The 16,180-nt window shown below is 45.9% G+C and overlaps 1 protein-coding gene across 1 annotated transcript in view; it reads left to right on the top strand.

Moving 5' to 3' along the window:
• The window catches only part of UNC79 (unc-79 homolog, NALCN channel complex subunit), a 159,252-nt gene that overhangs the window by 41,853 nt on the left and 101,219 nt on the right, over nt 1-16,180 (top strand). The window contains exons 13-17 of the mRNA XM_045017008.1: nt 675-846; nt 5,688-5,918; nt 7,051-7,241; nt 8,205-8,328; nt 9,796-9,936. Coding sequence (XP_044872943.1) covers nt 675-846; nt 5,688-5,918; nt 7,051-7,241; nt 8,205-8,328; nt 9,796-9,936 — 859 coding nt within the window. The remainder of the gene's footprint in view (nt 1-674; nt 847-5,687; nt 5,919-7,050; nt 7,242-8,204; nt 8,329-9,795; nt 9,937-16,180) is intronic.

The raw sequence follows: 16,180 nt of genomic DNA, 5'->3' as shown, positions 1-16,180 counted from the left end.
GATGGAAGCTGGAGGCATGTAAGTAAGTATAGCGGTCAGTGGGTTTCCGGTATAGGGTGGTTTTTATGTGACCATCGTTTATTAGCACAGTAGTGTCTAGGAAATGGACCGCTTGTGTGGATTGGTCTAGGCTGAGGTTGATGGTGGGATGGAAATTGTTAAAATCACGGTGGAATTCCTCGAGGGCTTCTTTTCCATGAGTCCAGATGATGAAGATGTCATCAATGTAGCGCAAGTAGAGTAGGGGCGTTAGGGAACGAGAGCTAAGGAAGCGTTGTTCTAAGTCAGCCATGAAGATGTTGGCATACTGAGGGGCCATGCGGGTACCCATAGCAGTGCCACTGACTTGAATCCTATGCAAATCCTATGCAAGTCCCAGGGCCAGGTTGTGATCCTAGTTTCACCAGCATAAACTACAGTGACTGCACTGAAATCATCCTGGTGTAGCAAAGATGAGAATCCAGCCGAGGGACTTGTACACATGTCTGAGTTTCAGAATTTGACCTTGAAAGCTGAGACTTTATCTTATTTCATTATGTTTTTTACCCTTCAAGGACACCGTGCACAGGGAGATGAATGAAATCTAGTGCTTTAATTTGTAATAGTCACTGACCAGCTATCTACTTCCAGTGCAGAAAGGCTGAATTACGGGCCACATTCACCTTGTTTTGCAGCTTGCTGAAAGAAGCAGAGTTCCATGCTGAGCAGAGGGAGTATGAACTCAACCGCAGGAGGCAGATGGGCCTCTCCTCTTCCCATCATTCCTTGGACAACACTGACTTTGATAACAAAGATGATGACAAGCATGACCAGCGCATCCTGAGCCAGTTTGGAATCTGGTTCTTAGTAAGTGTTTCTTGCTGTTTCTCCCTCTCCCCTCTTTCTGCAGGGTCATCTGTCCTATCATTGACCTCACTCTTAAATTCATTTAGCTTAATTCAGTCATTTACCAGGACAGGATTGATCTAATTAAATTGGTGCCATTTTTATAATACAGACAAGCTCTCAGGCCACATGGCAGAGCTGGGAGGAGAATCCAGATTCCCTGACTGAGTTACTTGCTGTAATCATTGGACTACAAGTTTGCCTCTATATGATGTTACATACTGTATCTTTGTAACTGTTCTACATTGATGTGTTTTACACTATTTCTAGGTAAAGGCAAAGGTATTCATTTTTTTTTCTAATGTGCATAACTAGTTTATAAGAGTTCAGTCTCTAGTGCTTTCCACTATCTTCAAGAACTTTTGTGTTTCTGCTGAAACATCTCAGACAACGAATTTGTTACTATGGTATTATTGCTCCTTCCATTGTGAAGGATGCTGTGCCACAGATTCGTTATCTTTATAATAAGCAAATACTTTAGGCTCGTTAGTTCTTTTCCCATAATTTGCATGACTGGATAACAAGAGGAGTTTGTCTTGCTAGTAGAAATCTGTTTTCACTCTTTCTGCTTTCTACAGTCTGCCCCTTTCTTCTGTTTCAGACACGGATGTTTTTATTGAAGTGCTCCCAGCACTGTTCACATTCTCTTCTCCCTGTGTAAGAAGGTTTTTCCTTAAGTTTAGTATCCAGAAATTCAGTAGTAGTTTTAGTGACAAACATAACAGGAGCACTTTCGTGTACACCAGAGGGCGGAAGCACACGATACATATAATTTTAGATACCATTTGATTTTCATTTGTTTTTCATTACTTCTCCATTGCTTGATGTCTTGCCACTACACATTTCCCAAATTAATTGTGTTTTTTCTTCACCATCCCCACTCACTTTTAAATCGGTTTCAGTCTTGAAAAGATGCTTTCCAGTCTCTGCCCTGCTTCTGCCAAATAAAGCTCTGGGAATGTTTGCAACACACCCTCACAGTCCATATTAAACTCATCCACTTGAGAGTTTTGTTTATTACAAATTTGAAATTCAGCCCATGTTAATTCAAGGTTTGCGAAGGTTCATGCACTGCTTGCTTGAAACTGTGCTGATAAACCCCCCAAAGCCAAGTGTATCTGGATCAAAGTAATGGGGCATTTGTACTTTAAAGATTTTTTTTTTTATCTGAAACCAGGTGAAACAAATTTTGATTGAGTTTCACTTTGAATTTTGGTTTGATTAAAACCTGCAGTTCAGAATGAAACTCAGGAGGTACAAATCCATATTGACTAAAGCTGATGAAAAGGTTTGTATTAACTGCTATAACTACTTAGGGTATGTCTGCACAGCAGCTGGGAGTTTGCTTCCCGTGTGGTTAGATGGACATATGCTAGCTCTGCTTCAGCTAGTGCACTAAAAATAGCCAAGTAGTCTACCCATGCTGGGAAGCATGCTTCCAGTTGCAGTGTAGACATGCCCTCAGTTTCATACATCTCTACCAGCTGGGCCTATACTACCAGTACAAACTTAGCCAAAAGCTCTTTCCTCGTCCCTTGAGGAGTTCTCAAAATTTTCCATAGCATGAACCACATCTTAAAACAGAAATTATCTTGTGGACAACTCCCTTGTTTGCAGTCACATAGGCCTTCTCCCTCCCCATTTGGACTGCACAACATCGCTGTGACAACTACAGCAATTGCCCATATGGAAAAGTAACATTAAGCAAATATTTAATGTGATTTAAGTGTCTTCTAATGTGGAAATAAGGATGAGGAGACAGCACCATGTAACCAGCCAGCTGTCTCCTTCTGCGCTAGGCATTTTAGACCAGTAGTTTAACCTATTTTATCTGCAAATTATTTGTAGAGTATGAAGTAAATCTTCCTGCCTCAGAGTTCCTTTTGGAGGAGAGAACAAAGGTGGTGTGTTGGTGGTTCCACTCAGCCTGTTGTGTGTGGCTGTAAGAAGTTGCCTAAGGACTCTCTGCTCTTGTCTCCTTTAGTCCTAGCCATGTGTCTGAGTACCCTCCTTCCTCATGCCACACCTGCCTCTGTGCCTTTTTTTCATGCATCTCTGTATGTCTGGTCCCCATTTAAGACTCAGGCCATCATGCCTCCACCTGCTGTACTGTTGAGTCCAGTTCTTCAAGGCCATTGATAAAGTACAGTCTTGAAATATATGCTTCATATAGAACAAAAGAAATTTAAAAATCCCTGTGGGGCCTGATTCATCTTTCACTGACTCTGGTGAAAAACAGGAGTAATTTCATTGAATCAAATGAATACGCTGCTTGTAAAATGGGTGTGAAAGGAGAATCCACACCTGCTAACTCTCTGGGTTTTCAGACCCAGCTAGGGGAAAACTCATAGGCTACCAGGAAATTGCCTCTGATTGGCTGTCCTTTCCCATTTACCCACCTCTTGGGGAAGGAGAACCCAGAGCTGCTGCATAAGCTAAATGGACAGCTCATTCCATTAGCCTGGGTAGCAGGCAGAGGTCAGCCCCGGCCTCCCAGCTGGGTAAACAAAAGGGCTGAGCTCTGGTGAACCCCCCAGGCCTTTGATCTCTGTGCATGCTGGGATGCAGCTTCCACCTGCTGGCTCTGCAGCTCCCCATATGCCCTATCCCCCATGTATTTTTAACCATTTCCCAGCATCCCCATATTCCTCTGCTGCCTTCATCCTCCCCATTTACCTCCAATCCACCATGTACCTCTGACCTCCCATGTTCCTGTGATGCCCCCTCCTGATCCCCACCATGTCTCTGACCCCCGGTTCCTAATAGCAAACCCAGGGGTACCAGTTTCCCCTCTTAATTCAGAGTCTTCTGGGAGGGACCCTGATGGGCTGCCCTCCCCTCCTGGATTCAAGGGGTGCCCCGCTGCTCTTTCCAATCTCTAGCCTTCAGGGGGCCATCAAGGGGGAGGTGTCACTGTCCCCCAGCCAATCCAGAGAGAGCACTTGGGGACTGATCACTAGGGGCAGAGGGCAGGGATGGGGCAGAGTCCTTCACCCACCCTGCTGTGCTCACAGGCTGAGTCCTGCTGGCTTGGGTGTTGTTCCAAAGGGTGATGAGGATGGTGAGAGGTGTCTCCCTTGGGTGGGTAGGTAAGCCCTGCCCAAGAAGTAGACATGCCCCAAGCCTGCAGGGTGGGAACGGGCAGGGCCCAAAGTGTAAGCAGTGCTGGGACCTGCTGGGTGAGGGTAGAAAGAGTATCTCCCAGCCCCTGCTGATTGATCCTGGAGTGCTCTCGCTCTCTGAATTGCAGGGAATTGGCAACCCCTCAAAGTCTAGAAATTAGGGGGCAGCAGGACACTGCCTACAGCCAGGAGAGGAGGGCCACCTACTGAGGCCTATGGATGGGTGCTGTCCCAGGGCACCCCCACATGATCTGGGTGGCCCTGCAGGTACCCTGCCTTAGTTTCCCACTGAGTTCCCAGAATAATCCAGTCACAAGAAGGTCTTCGAAACTATATCCCCCCATCTGGAGTCTAACTTATTAAGTAGCATTCAGCTCCCTGAATGACCCCTTTCTGCTCACTCCTCAGGTTTAGGGTCTCACAATCCTTTTTGGGACTGCGTTGCCAGTCCTGGCTTCCCTGGCCTGTAGACTCTCTCTCCTCTGGTTCAGGGATCTCACTGCCTCCCTTCCTGGGGCTGTATCCCAGCTGAGCTCTTCCCCCTCAGCAGCTGTGTGACATCAGCTTGCCCCTTTGACTGGGCTTGGAGCCTCTCTGTCAACTAATTACACTCTGGGCTTCCCCCATGTGGGTCAAAGAACCCCAAACCCTTCCGTGCTGGCTGGGGCTGCAGGGAATCTTGCCCCAGCCAATCTACAAGGCTCCTGATCTCAGGCCCTTAAAGGAGCACTGGTCTGGGATGGCCCCGTACTATCCCTGTCCCCAACTACTCCCTGGGACCATCTTTCTCTCTCCCAATAACTGCTTCACTTACTTCCCAGGACTCATGGAATGGAGTGATTACCTCCTCGGGCCTTAAAGGGCCAGCACCCATTTACAAGGCCTCTTCCAGAAGGCTGAGGAAAGGGGAGGGGAGCTAGGGCCCTGGGATGTGGTGTTAGGGTATGGTGTAGGAAGGCAGAGACATTTATGGAAATATATGTAAATGAGAACCTACGGCTTTCTGTTTACAAATGTTGGCAGGTCTGAGAGTTAGGAGGTGTTTGCACTACTGACTCAAATGATCATGTGACTTTACTGTCTTCACCCTCCTAATATCTCCATGTCTAAACTTCGAGTGTAAGCACTTGAGGCAGAGATTCCAATCTTGTTTTGTATGTTGTTGTGTCCATCTATGATGCTTAAAACAGTTTTCTTGAAAGCTGAAGGTCGCTTTATATTCACAGGAGGTGTAGCATATGGGCAACAGCAGTACAAGCTTACCTGCTCTGTTCTGTCAATGTGCCTCATCTCTGACCTGGAGGGAACATCTCTAGATGGCAGAGTGAAAAGTCAGTGATTTTACTGAACGCCTGTGCAATCCTAGACCTCTCAGAGACTGACAGCAATGGTGCCAGTTAGCATGAAGTGAACACTTTTCCATTAGGAACTGGACAGAGATCAGCAATTCATTTCAAAGAGACTCTCAGATGATAATACTTTTCAGTTAATACACACCTGAGCTGTATTCATACAAATACTGAGAAACAAGTAGCTCCATTACCCCATTATCAAGATGCAGAGTGGAATCTCAGAGAAGATGAAGAATCTTATAGAAAATGGTACAGTCCCCTCCCACCAGCAGTTACCACAGTATCTTGGGATAAATTGAAAATTAGGTTTGTTTTTGCTGTCTTCCAGGTGAGCCTTTGTACTCCCAGTGAGAATACTCCAACAGAGAGCTTAGCTCGCCTGGTTAGTATGGTCTTCCAGTGGTTTCATTCCACAGCTTATATGATGGATGATGAAGTTGGTAGCCTGGTGGAAAAACTCAAACCTCAGTTTGTCACCAAGTGGCTGAAGACGGTTTGTGACGTTCGATTTGATGTCATGGTTATGTGCCTACTTCCTAAACCAATGGAGTTTGCCAGGGTAAGAATATTTTCTGTATTTTGTCTGGAGGTTCTATAAAAGCCATAAAGCTTGAAGTCTTACTGTGGTATATTTAGAAACTTTAAGGAACAAATTCTGCCCTCAGATCAACGCATACAGGCCCAGACCATAAGGGTATTTAGGCACTTAACTCTCAGACAGGGTGCTCTACTCACCACAGGAGGGCACCTCCTCCTGGCCATTTTGGGGATTAGCTTAATGTAACCATTGGTCCTTCTTGGACTTTTCAGCTTGGAAAAGAGGAGACTAAGGTGGGGGGGGATATGATACAGGTATATAAAATCATGAGTGGTGTGGAGAAAGTGAATAAGGAAAAGTTACCGATATGTTCCTGTAATATAAGAACTAGGGGCCACCAAATGAAATTAATGGGCAGCAGGTTTAAAACAAATAAAAGGAAGTTGTTCTTCACACAGCGCACAGTCAACCTGTGGAACTCCTTGCCTGAGGAGGTTGTGAAAGCTAGGACTATAACAGGGTTTAAAAGAGAATTAGATAAATTCATGGAGGTTAAGTCCATTAATGGCTATTAGCCAGGATGGATAAGTCCCTAGCCTCTGTTTGTCAGAGGGTGAAGATGGATGGCAGGAGAGAGGTCACTTGATCATTACCTGTTAGGTTCACTCCCCCTGGGGTGCCTGGCATTGGTCACTGTTGGTAGACAGGATACTGGCTGGCCGGACCTTTGGTCTGACCCAGTATGGCCATTCTTATGTTTTTATGTTCCTGTTGAAGCTGTTCCACTTTGGATAAATAATGAGAGTGACTAAAACAGGTGGACTTGACCTGGTGTCTTCCACCTTTCAGCTAGCTACCCTAACCACTGGACTACAGTCTTTCTCTACTGTGGATAAATACTTAAGTAGTCATTAGGCTGGACAGGGAGAACTGCATTTAAATCTTCAGCTGCACTTCAGTTGCCCCTGGATCATATGAAAAAAAATATGCAGTCCCCATGGCTGAATCTGAAATATGCACTGAACTATACTACTGATCCGTCATCATGATTTAATGTCTGTAAGGTGCCATGCAATTATATGATGCTATACAAATAACAAATGGAAGAATTATAATAGCAGCTAATAAACACTATTCCTGGAAATGCCCTCAGGTTGGTGGATACTGGGACAAATCCTGTAGCACTGTGACACAATTAAAGGAAGGTCTGAATCGCATCCTCTGCCTGATTCCATACAATGTAATAAACCAGCCAGTGTGGGAATGTATTATGCCAGAATGGCTGGAAGCCATTAGAACAGAAGTGCCTGATAATCAACTGAAAGAGTTCAGAGAAGTACTAAGGTAGGTAAACGGGTACTTGAGCTGTAACAATGGTGAGTATATTAATCAACAAGGGTTTTAGCACAAGAAATTGGTGACACTGAATAAAAATGCCTTTCAGAACTGCTTTGTTTATATGCAGTATAAGAGATAGTGACTAGATGCAGCTGCATCATTAATAAGTTAAAGTTGGACCTTAACTGGAACATTTGATCCAAAGTTCCACAGTATCACTGGATCTGTATCCTGATCCAAAAGTAGGACTAGATTGACCTTTACTCTGAGCAGACAACACGTCCAGGGGGTTCGGGCACAGTGGAGAGAGCAGTCTCCAGGGAAGTGCTGCTACTCCCTTACACGTGGGTCTGGAGTGGGTGTGCATGGGTGGGGAATGGGCACAGCTGAGCTGGCACAGAAGCGGATTAGTCTGCTACTGGTCTAGCAAATTACTTCCCCTCTGGAGCAAAGGGGAAGCCAGGGTGTGTGCTCTCAGAATCCCAATGCCCCGTTTCATGCATTCTGGGACAGTGCAGCTACACAGTGCCTCTTAAACTTACAGTCAGTCCTCAGTGGCTGAGGTCTGTCTCCAGTATGCAATGCATTTTCGTGGGGGAAAGGTAAGGAGAGAAATATTTCTATGTGTTGGAGGTAGAGAAAGTCATCACTAACAGATGAAAATATTTCTGCTCTCTGATCTTTCCAATCCATCTGCATAGCCTGGCTGAACACACTTTGAAATTTCATTTGAATTGTTATGATGCGTGACAGACCCACCAAACTCAGGAATGACTCCCCGGAGTCAAAATGACAATTGCAGGTAACACACTCCCTGTGTGATGCAAAATGAGCATGCAAGTGATACATTAGTGAGATGTTAGTATTATTTAGTTGTGATTGGTATTCTATTAATTGTCCGGGTACAGTCTACTATGTACTGCACATAACAGCAAACCAGTGATCATGTATCTTTATTCTTCTTTGCAGCAAAATGTTTGATATTGAGCTTTGCCCACTGCCTTTTTCCATGGAGGAGATGTTTGGCTTCATTAGTTGTCGATTCACAGGCTATCCTTCCTCTGTGCAGGAGCAAGCTTTGCTCTGGCTACATGTAAGTGACTATTATGGATAGGTCGTGCTGAAGCAGCTTATTGGGGTTGTAATTAGAAATGGGTGAAATGGTTAAGACATAAAAGCGCTATCTTGAACTTTCACTCATCTCTGAATCAAACCTTTTTTAAGGGTCAGGAAGTCTTTTTCCTCTTCGCTTACCCCCAGTGCAAGCAAATAGGTAGCTCAGTGCCTACAAGGGAGGTTAGATGTCACTCTCCCATCTCAGGCGATAGGTCTGGCCTTTTGGTGGAAGGCTAGAAGCCCGTTTTCCCTTTGGTTGTAGGTTGTGGCTTGAGAGTAGGCCCGGTGCCCCTGCCTCTTCCCCAGCTGTACGCTAGGGTCTGCACCTAATTTGCTTCGTAGACTGCAGAATGACTTCAGGAACACTTAAGCAGTTTTTAAGGGTCCTTTGTTGTGAAGAGCTGGATTGGATTCCCTTTGGAGTCTATCAAAACCACTTGTTGCCTTGACTTCACTGCTCCTATGTACTAAACCCTGAAGCTGGCCAGCTGGAGTGAAGGTGTACACTGCAACCATGTGTGCTTCCCCTGCATACTGAGCAGCTACTTGGATGAGATTCATCCTGCAGGGTGCAGCTCCCCTTAAAGCCAGGTGCATTTTACAATAGTTGGCCTTTTGTGAATAACGCTTATGCCCATTTTTATTGTTCCTGCCCCGATGAGAGTTATTTGCAGTCAATGCTAGGTTACCTATTTGCAGAGAACAATTTAGTTGATGGCTGTAATAGTTTTGTCTGTTGGCAAATTTTCCACCAACAGATTGTGCCTTTTGCAGATTTGCTTATTAACAACTGTTCGATGACTGTTTGAGAGAGCTCAGTTTTGTCTGGTTTGTTCATGAAGAGGTCACTGTGAGAATTCCCTCTTGGTGATTTGCTGCATGTGATGGGTCCCTTGAGAAAAGGAAGAGCCTCTGGTCTGTTCACCAATATTTGAAATTGTTTGATGAATCTATTGAGGAATAATGAAAAGAGCTTTTCATAATGGCCACAGGAATTATTCTGACTGGAGCCTTGGGGCACTACTGCAATACAAATAATAATTAGTACCAGTGGTATCACCTATTCATGCTAGTAGTTGTGTCATTTTTGCTTCACACAAACATCTCGTGAAAACACCTCACATCGGAATGTTTGTGAGTAAAAGGGGCCTCAAATATCAGCAAAGAGAGTTGTCAGGTTTCAGTTGCAAGCATATTGGAAAGTGCTCTTTGTTGTACTCAGACAGATTTGCTTGGCTCTGATTCAGCCAGGTACTTAGGCATGGGCCTGACTTTAAGCACAAATAGTCCCATTGACTTCAATCAAACTACTCACGTGGTTGAAGTTAGACACATGTTTATGGATCTTGTTGAAATAGGGTCACGGTTAAAGTATTTATAAAGGTAGTTAGTATTTTTGGTCCGAGCTGAAAACTCATGCTTTTTTATTTTTATCTTTCTTCAGGTGTTATCTGAGTTAGACATTGTGGTTCCTCTTCAGCTACTGATCAGTATGTTTTCCGATGGAGTTAATTCTGTCAAAGAGTTAGCAAATCAAAGAAAATCAAGAGTCAGTGAACTGGCAGGGAATCTTGGAGCTCGAAGGGTATTATCTTTCATCTTGTCTAGTTTTTTTCTTTTTCTCCTTAAAACAGTTTCCCTTTTAATTTGCATATGAAGATTTAAAAACTTGCTGCCAATTACTCTAACACTTGATGGAAACAAAGTACAGATTTTGAGAGTGATAAAAATCAACACAGCTTGAGTTAATGCCAGCCTCCCATTCGATCAGTTTTAATTTATAAATTAATTATTTAGTAGATGTGTTGTAATTTGGCAGAGTGTAATTGTGAAATCTCTTTCTGAGTGAACTATTTCACTTGATGTATGGCATCTATATAATAGCTAAGCATTAGTATTTATTTTGTGGTGTTAACTTTTCCAACAATTTTCATTCTCTGTATCTTTTGTCCACTACCATCAACCAGCAATTTTTGATGGACATCTGGTCATCTAGGGTGAGCTTTCATATTCGTGTCGCACATGTTTGGTAGGGCCTAGGCACTTATTGGTGGTGATGACTGAGCAGAATTAGTTTCTTTGTCCCTCCATTTTTCCTTGTATTTTACCTAACCAGCCTCTACACTCTCCAATATTTACCTCTGATGGAAGAAGAAGGAAGCAGCTTCCTTGACCTATTGCTAAGAGCTAACACTTTGTTCAATAGGCAAGCATGCTTAGAGACTTTTTGAAGGGGCCTTTTTGGTGGCAGATGCATATTCAGTCATTGCAGTTAAATCCAATCCTGTCTCAATTTCTCTCCTCTAGTCCTTAAAGTGTTATCTGCTGGTAATATATCAGCAGACAACATAGACTCTGAATCTCTAGGCTGTCTGCTGTACAAATCAAATGAACCAGTTTGCAGCAGCACAAACCCAAACTGGCCAATATTTAACTCATGCGACAAGCAGCAATAGATCAGACATTTGACTGAATGCTTCTCTAACAGCTCCTCCATTTGAAATGGATTCCTCTATCTGGCTCTGGCTTCCAAAATGAATTCATTGGTCTTAAAAGAGAAAATGTGAAAAATGAAGCAAACATATTTATTGAAACCTGTGCATAAATTCTGAAAATCTGTTAGTACTTCATTTCTAAAACACTGTACTGTTTCCTGTGTAACAGAAACACAAGCATGTGTCATTAATAATGATCAGTGGAAGCATGCCCTTTTGCTTTCATCAGCCTTATAAATTCTGCCCTGGTGACTCAAAACTATAGAGTTTATCCTCTGATGTTTCATCTTTTAACATCACTTCCTTATCTTTACTTTTTTTGCTGCTATTCAGTTATTTTTAGTTGAGTTACAGAAAAACAATGGAAAATCCTGCAGTTACTGGGCATGCGATGTTTATGAAAGCAGTGAATGTTTGTTTGCTGGTACTGCAGGTGAGGTGTGGAATGTTTCTTTTACGTTTTAGCACACCTATATTGGGCCAAATTCTGCAGTAGAGGTGCAGAAATAGATGTAAACTAAAGCCACTTGTTAAAATGTGTTCAGGCTTTAAAATTCCAAATTTAGATTCTGTGGAGCAAAAGAAGATAGGTTGGCGCCCAGAGGCATAGTGAATATTCAGGAGAGAACAATGTGATTATCACGCTAAGAGCCTGACTCATAGAGGCGAACAGGAATACTGCTAAATGACACCTCAGGTGACAGTCAGGCAGCTTAAACTCAGAAGGTCAGATCCTCAGCTCCACTTATGGTACAAAGGGGCTAAAAGCTGCCTATTTCAGACAATAGTTGGCCTCAGGCCTGGTCTACACTAGGACTTTAATTCGAATTTAGCAGCGTTAATTCGAACTAACCACTCAACCGTCCACACCAGGAAGCCATTTAATTCGAACTAGAGGGCTCTTTAGTTCGAATTCTGTACTCCACCCCGACAGGTGGAGTAACGCTAAATTCGACATGGCTAGCTCGAATTAGGCTAGGTGTGGATGCAAATCGAACTTAGTAGCTCCGGGAGCTATCCCACAGTGCACCACTCTGTTGACGCTCTGGACAGCAGTCGGAGCTTGGATTCTGTGACCAGCCACACAGGAAATGACCCGGGAAAATTTGAATTCATTTTCCTGTCTGGGCACTTTGAATCTGACGTCCTGGCTGGACATCGGGGCGAGCTCAGCAGCACCTGCCACGATGCAGAGCTCTCCAGCAGAGGAGTTCATGTTATCTGTGAATAGAAAGAGGGACCCAGCATAGACTGACTGGGAACTCTTTGATCTGATCGGTGTGTGGGGCGAGGAGTCTGTGCTTTCGGAGCTGCGCTCCAAAACACGGAATGCAAAGACCTACGAGAAGGTCTCCAAAGCCATGATACAGACAGAGGATACAGCCGGGATGCAACGCAGTGCCGCGTGAAAATAAAGGACCCCAGACAAGGCTACCAAAAAATCAAACCGGCAAACGGACGCTACGGAGCCTGCCACCACTGCCCCACCAGTGAGCATGGGCTCTGATGATGGGACAGTGTCGACGGACAGTTCCTCGGCGATGTTCGCGGACGGGGAAGATGAGGAAGGGTTTGTGGAGGATGAGGCAGGCGAGAGCGCTTACAACGCTGGTTTCCCCGACAGCCAGGATCTATTCATCACCGTCACGGAGATCCCCTACCAACCCTCCCCGGCCATGAACCCGGATCCTGAATCAGGGGAAGGAGCAATCGGTAAGTGCTTTAACCATGTTAACTTTTATTCTTAATATAACAGGAATCTTAAGTGTGTGAAAAGGAGGGCTCTCTATATATGGGGATAGAACAGAAATCATCCTTGGAGATCTCCACGAAGCTCTCCTTGCGTTAATCGAAAAGCATCAGCAGGAGGTTCCTGGGGAGAGCTGCCTTATTGGGTGCTCCGTGGTAGCACACTTTTCCGCGCAAGGCTTTCATGAGGTACTCAGGGAGCACTGCCTCCCCGAGCACGGCTGCATCGGGCCCTGGTTCGTGCTAGCTTTCACGCAGCATGCGCTCTCTATCTCCTTCAGTGACCGTCCTCAGGGTGATCTCGCTCGGAGACTCCTGCATCTAATTAGGGTAATTACTGTAATTTTACGCCTGGTCCAAAGTATTTTTAAAAAATCTACGGACAGACGGCATAGCACAGACTCAGCACGCAGCTGCGTGACGAGCGTAACGGAAAGCCAAAGAATATAATGGACGCTCATGGAGGGAGGGGGGAATGAGGATGCAAGGTATCCCACAGTTCCTGCTGTCTCTGAAAAGTATTTGCATTCTTGGATGAGCTCCAAATGCTTCTAGGGTCAAACACAGTGTCTGCGGTGGGTCAGGGCATAGTTCGGCAATTTGCGCACACACCCCACCCACCACCAGAAGTGAAAACAATCCTCTGTTGACTCTTTTACATGTCACCCTATCTTTACTGAATGCTGCAGATAGACGCGATGGTGCAGCACTCAACACCAACATCCTTGCTCTCCCCACGCTATGGATGGCTGATGGTACAAAACGACTGGTATCCGTCCGCATCATCAGCCTATTGGCACATGGGGCAGTGCAAAAGGACTGGTAACCATGCGTACTAGCATCTGTGAGGTCGATCAAGGGCGCCTGGCCCTAATTTTTCATGGTAGATGGTGCAGTATGGCTGGTAACCGTCCTCATCATTGCAACAGGGGGCTGAGCTCCATCAGCCCCCACCCTTCCTGTGTAAAGAAAAGATTGAATTGCCCCTGGACTAGCAGAGGGATGATGGGCTCCTTCATCCACAGTAATTAATGTCCTGCCTGGACTATCATTGCAGCTGGAGGCTTCCTTCCACTCATTTCTCACAAACAAGTCACTGTGTCTTATTCCTGCATTCTTTATTACTTCATCACACAAGTGGTGGGACAATGGTATGGTAGCCCAGGAAGGCTGTGGGAAGGCCGGAATGAACAGGTGGTTGTTGTTGCAGGAGCACCCCCTGTGAATAGCATACAGCTCCAAATTTATGCAGGATCGGACACAGAGCAGCTGTGCTCTCTGGTTCTATGATACAGTGGTTCTCTAGTACACTTGCCCATAATCTAGGCAGGACTGATTCTATTTTTAGATACCAAAAAGGAGGGATTGACTCAGGGAGTCATTCCCAATTTTTGCTTTTGCGCCCCTGGCTGCTCGGCCAGGGGCACTTATGACAGCACCAAATGGTGCAGTGCAAAAGGACAGGTAACCATGCCCATCTTATTACCATCTTATTACCAATTTATGGTATGGTAGATGGTACAATATGGCTGGTAACCATCTCTGCTGTCATGCAAAAGCATGCTGCTGTGTAGCGCTGCTGGACGCGCCTCTGTCAGCGGCATCTAGTACACATACGGTGACATACACAAAAGGCAAAACAGTGTCCATGGTTGCCACGCTATGGCGTATGCCAGAGGCAATTCTGGGAAAACGGGCTTGAAATGATTGTCTGCCGTTGCTTTCCCGGAGGAAGGAATGACTGGCGACATTTACCCAGAATCCACCGCGAAAATTATTTGTGCCCCAGCAGGCACAGGGGTCTCAACCCAGAATTCACAGAGACAGCCTAGATTCAGTTAATTGTTCGCAAAAATGTATCTTTGCAAGGAATTCACTCCCTGTTTCCCATCTCACAGCTTCCACTGTCTCCAGACCTGCCACAGCATCCCCCTCGCAGAGGCTGGCAAAGATTAGGCGGAGAAAGAAAAAGACAAGGGACAAGATGTTCGATGAACGTATGGGCTGCTACCTAGCCGAGGCGGACCAGCAGAGCCAGTGGAGGGAGACCGTCTCTCTGTACCAGCGCTCACACAGCGAACGGGAGGAGAGGTGGCGTGAGGAAGACAAGCAGGCGACTCAAACAATGTTTGGACTAGTGAGGGAGCAAACGGACATGCTCAGGCGCCTTGTGGATGTTCTGCAGGACCGCAGGAGGACAGAGCCCCCCTGCAGTGTATCTGCAACCGCCCTCCCCCGCCACAAAGTCCCATACCCCCCTCACCCAAAATAACCAGAAGGAGGGGCGCCAGAGGCCGTGTAAACTGTCACTGCACCCCAGCAGAGTGCTCAAGTACCCAAAAGCTCTCATACCCTACATTTGCAGAAGTCGTTCCCTTCCGGACTCACACAAGTCCCAATCCCAGTTCCATCCCCTAAGTGTCTACTTAAGTAATAAAAATACTTTGCTGTTAATTACTGTTTCCGTCATGTTTTTTCAAAGAAGACTGTGTTTGAATGGGGGGCGTGGGGAAGGGGGTTGTTAATTGCATAGGACAGTCACCTTTCCCAGGGTACAGACACGGGGGCAGGATCAGCAGCGGGTCACACACACAGTGCAGTCAGTAGGCACCATGGTAGGTACGGGAGGTGGTTTCCAGGTTCTGTGTGGGCGGGGGGGATGTGACTTTGTAGCGGGGGAGGGCGGTTACAGATCTTATACAGCGGTCCTTGTCCTGGACCGCTGAGTCACGCAGCAGAGGAATCTGTATCCGTACTCCTCCGCCACAAGGTCACATATCCCCCCCCACACAGAATTCGAAAAAGAGGGATGGCAGGCTCCGTTGAAAGAAGCATTCCGGCACTGTGGACCGCTCTAGGAGCAGGAGCCTGTCATTCGTTGAGTTTAGAGGCGGTCTTTACATCACCGCACACCCTACCCAGCACAGTCTGCCTCCCAGTTTCAACCCTTTAACGCAAAGTCATGAATAAAGAAACCTTTCTTCAGTAACAATGGGACATGTATTTTATTTTTACACGTGTGTTGGAAGTGGGGGAAATGGGGTGAACGGGGTATGTAACCGAAGAGGAGAGTCAACAGTCAGTGGGTAAAGAAACAGGGGCAGGTTCAGCTTCTCTGTAAAGAAAATGAACAGTCACAGGTCACGCTGCTCGCTGGTATTTGAAGAGTTCCTTGTCGCTGTCCCAGGCGCCTGTATAGGGCTTCATGAGCAAGTGCATTAGCGGGCAGGCTGGGTCCCCAAGGATGACTTTAGGAATCTGCTCATCCACAACAGTTATTTCGTGGTCCGGGAAGAAACTACCTTCCTGCAGGCGTCTGAGCAGCCCACAGTTCCTGAAAACACACGCATCATGAACCTTGCCCGGCCACCCGACGTTGATGTTTGCAAAACGTCCCCTATGGTCCCCCAGTGCTTGCAGCACCATTGAAAAGTAGCCCAATTTCTCATCAGCTGACTGTGGAAGAGGTGGACGATAAAGTGCGAGGAGGAGAAAACGGCGATGATCGCAGCAGGCTCCATGCTTGCAGTGCTGTGGCGTCCGCGCTGTCACTGACCAGAAAAGTGCACGAACAGATTGCCCGCA

This window comes from Mauremys mutica, chromosome 4 (assembly GCF_020497125.1).
Source record: "Mauremys mutica isolate MM-2020 ecotype Southern chromosome 4, ASM2049712v1, whole genome shotgun sequence".
Lineage (NCBI taxonomy): Eukaryota > Metazoa > Chordata > Testudines > Geoemydidae > Mauremys > Mauremys mutica.
Note: the sequence above shows the minus strand (reverse complement) of the source record. Positions and strands in the feature narration are given on the sequence as shown.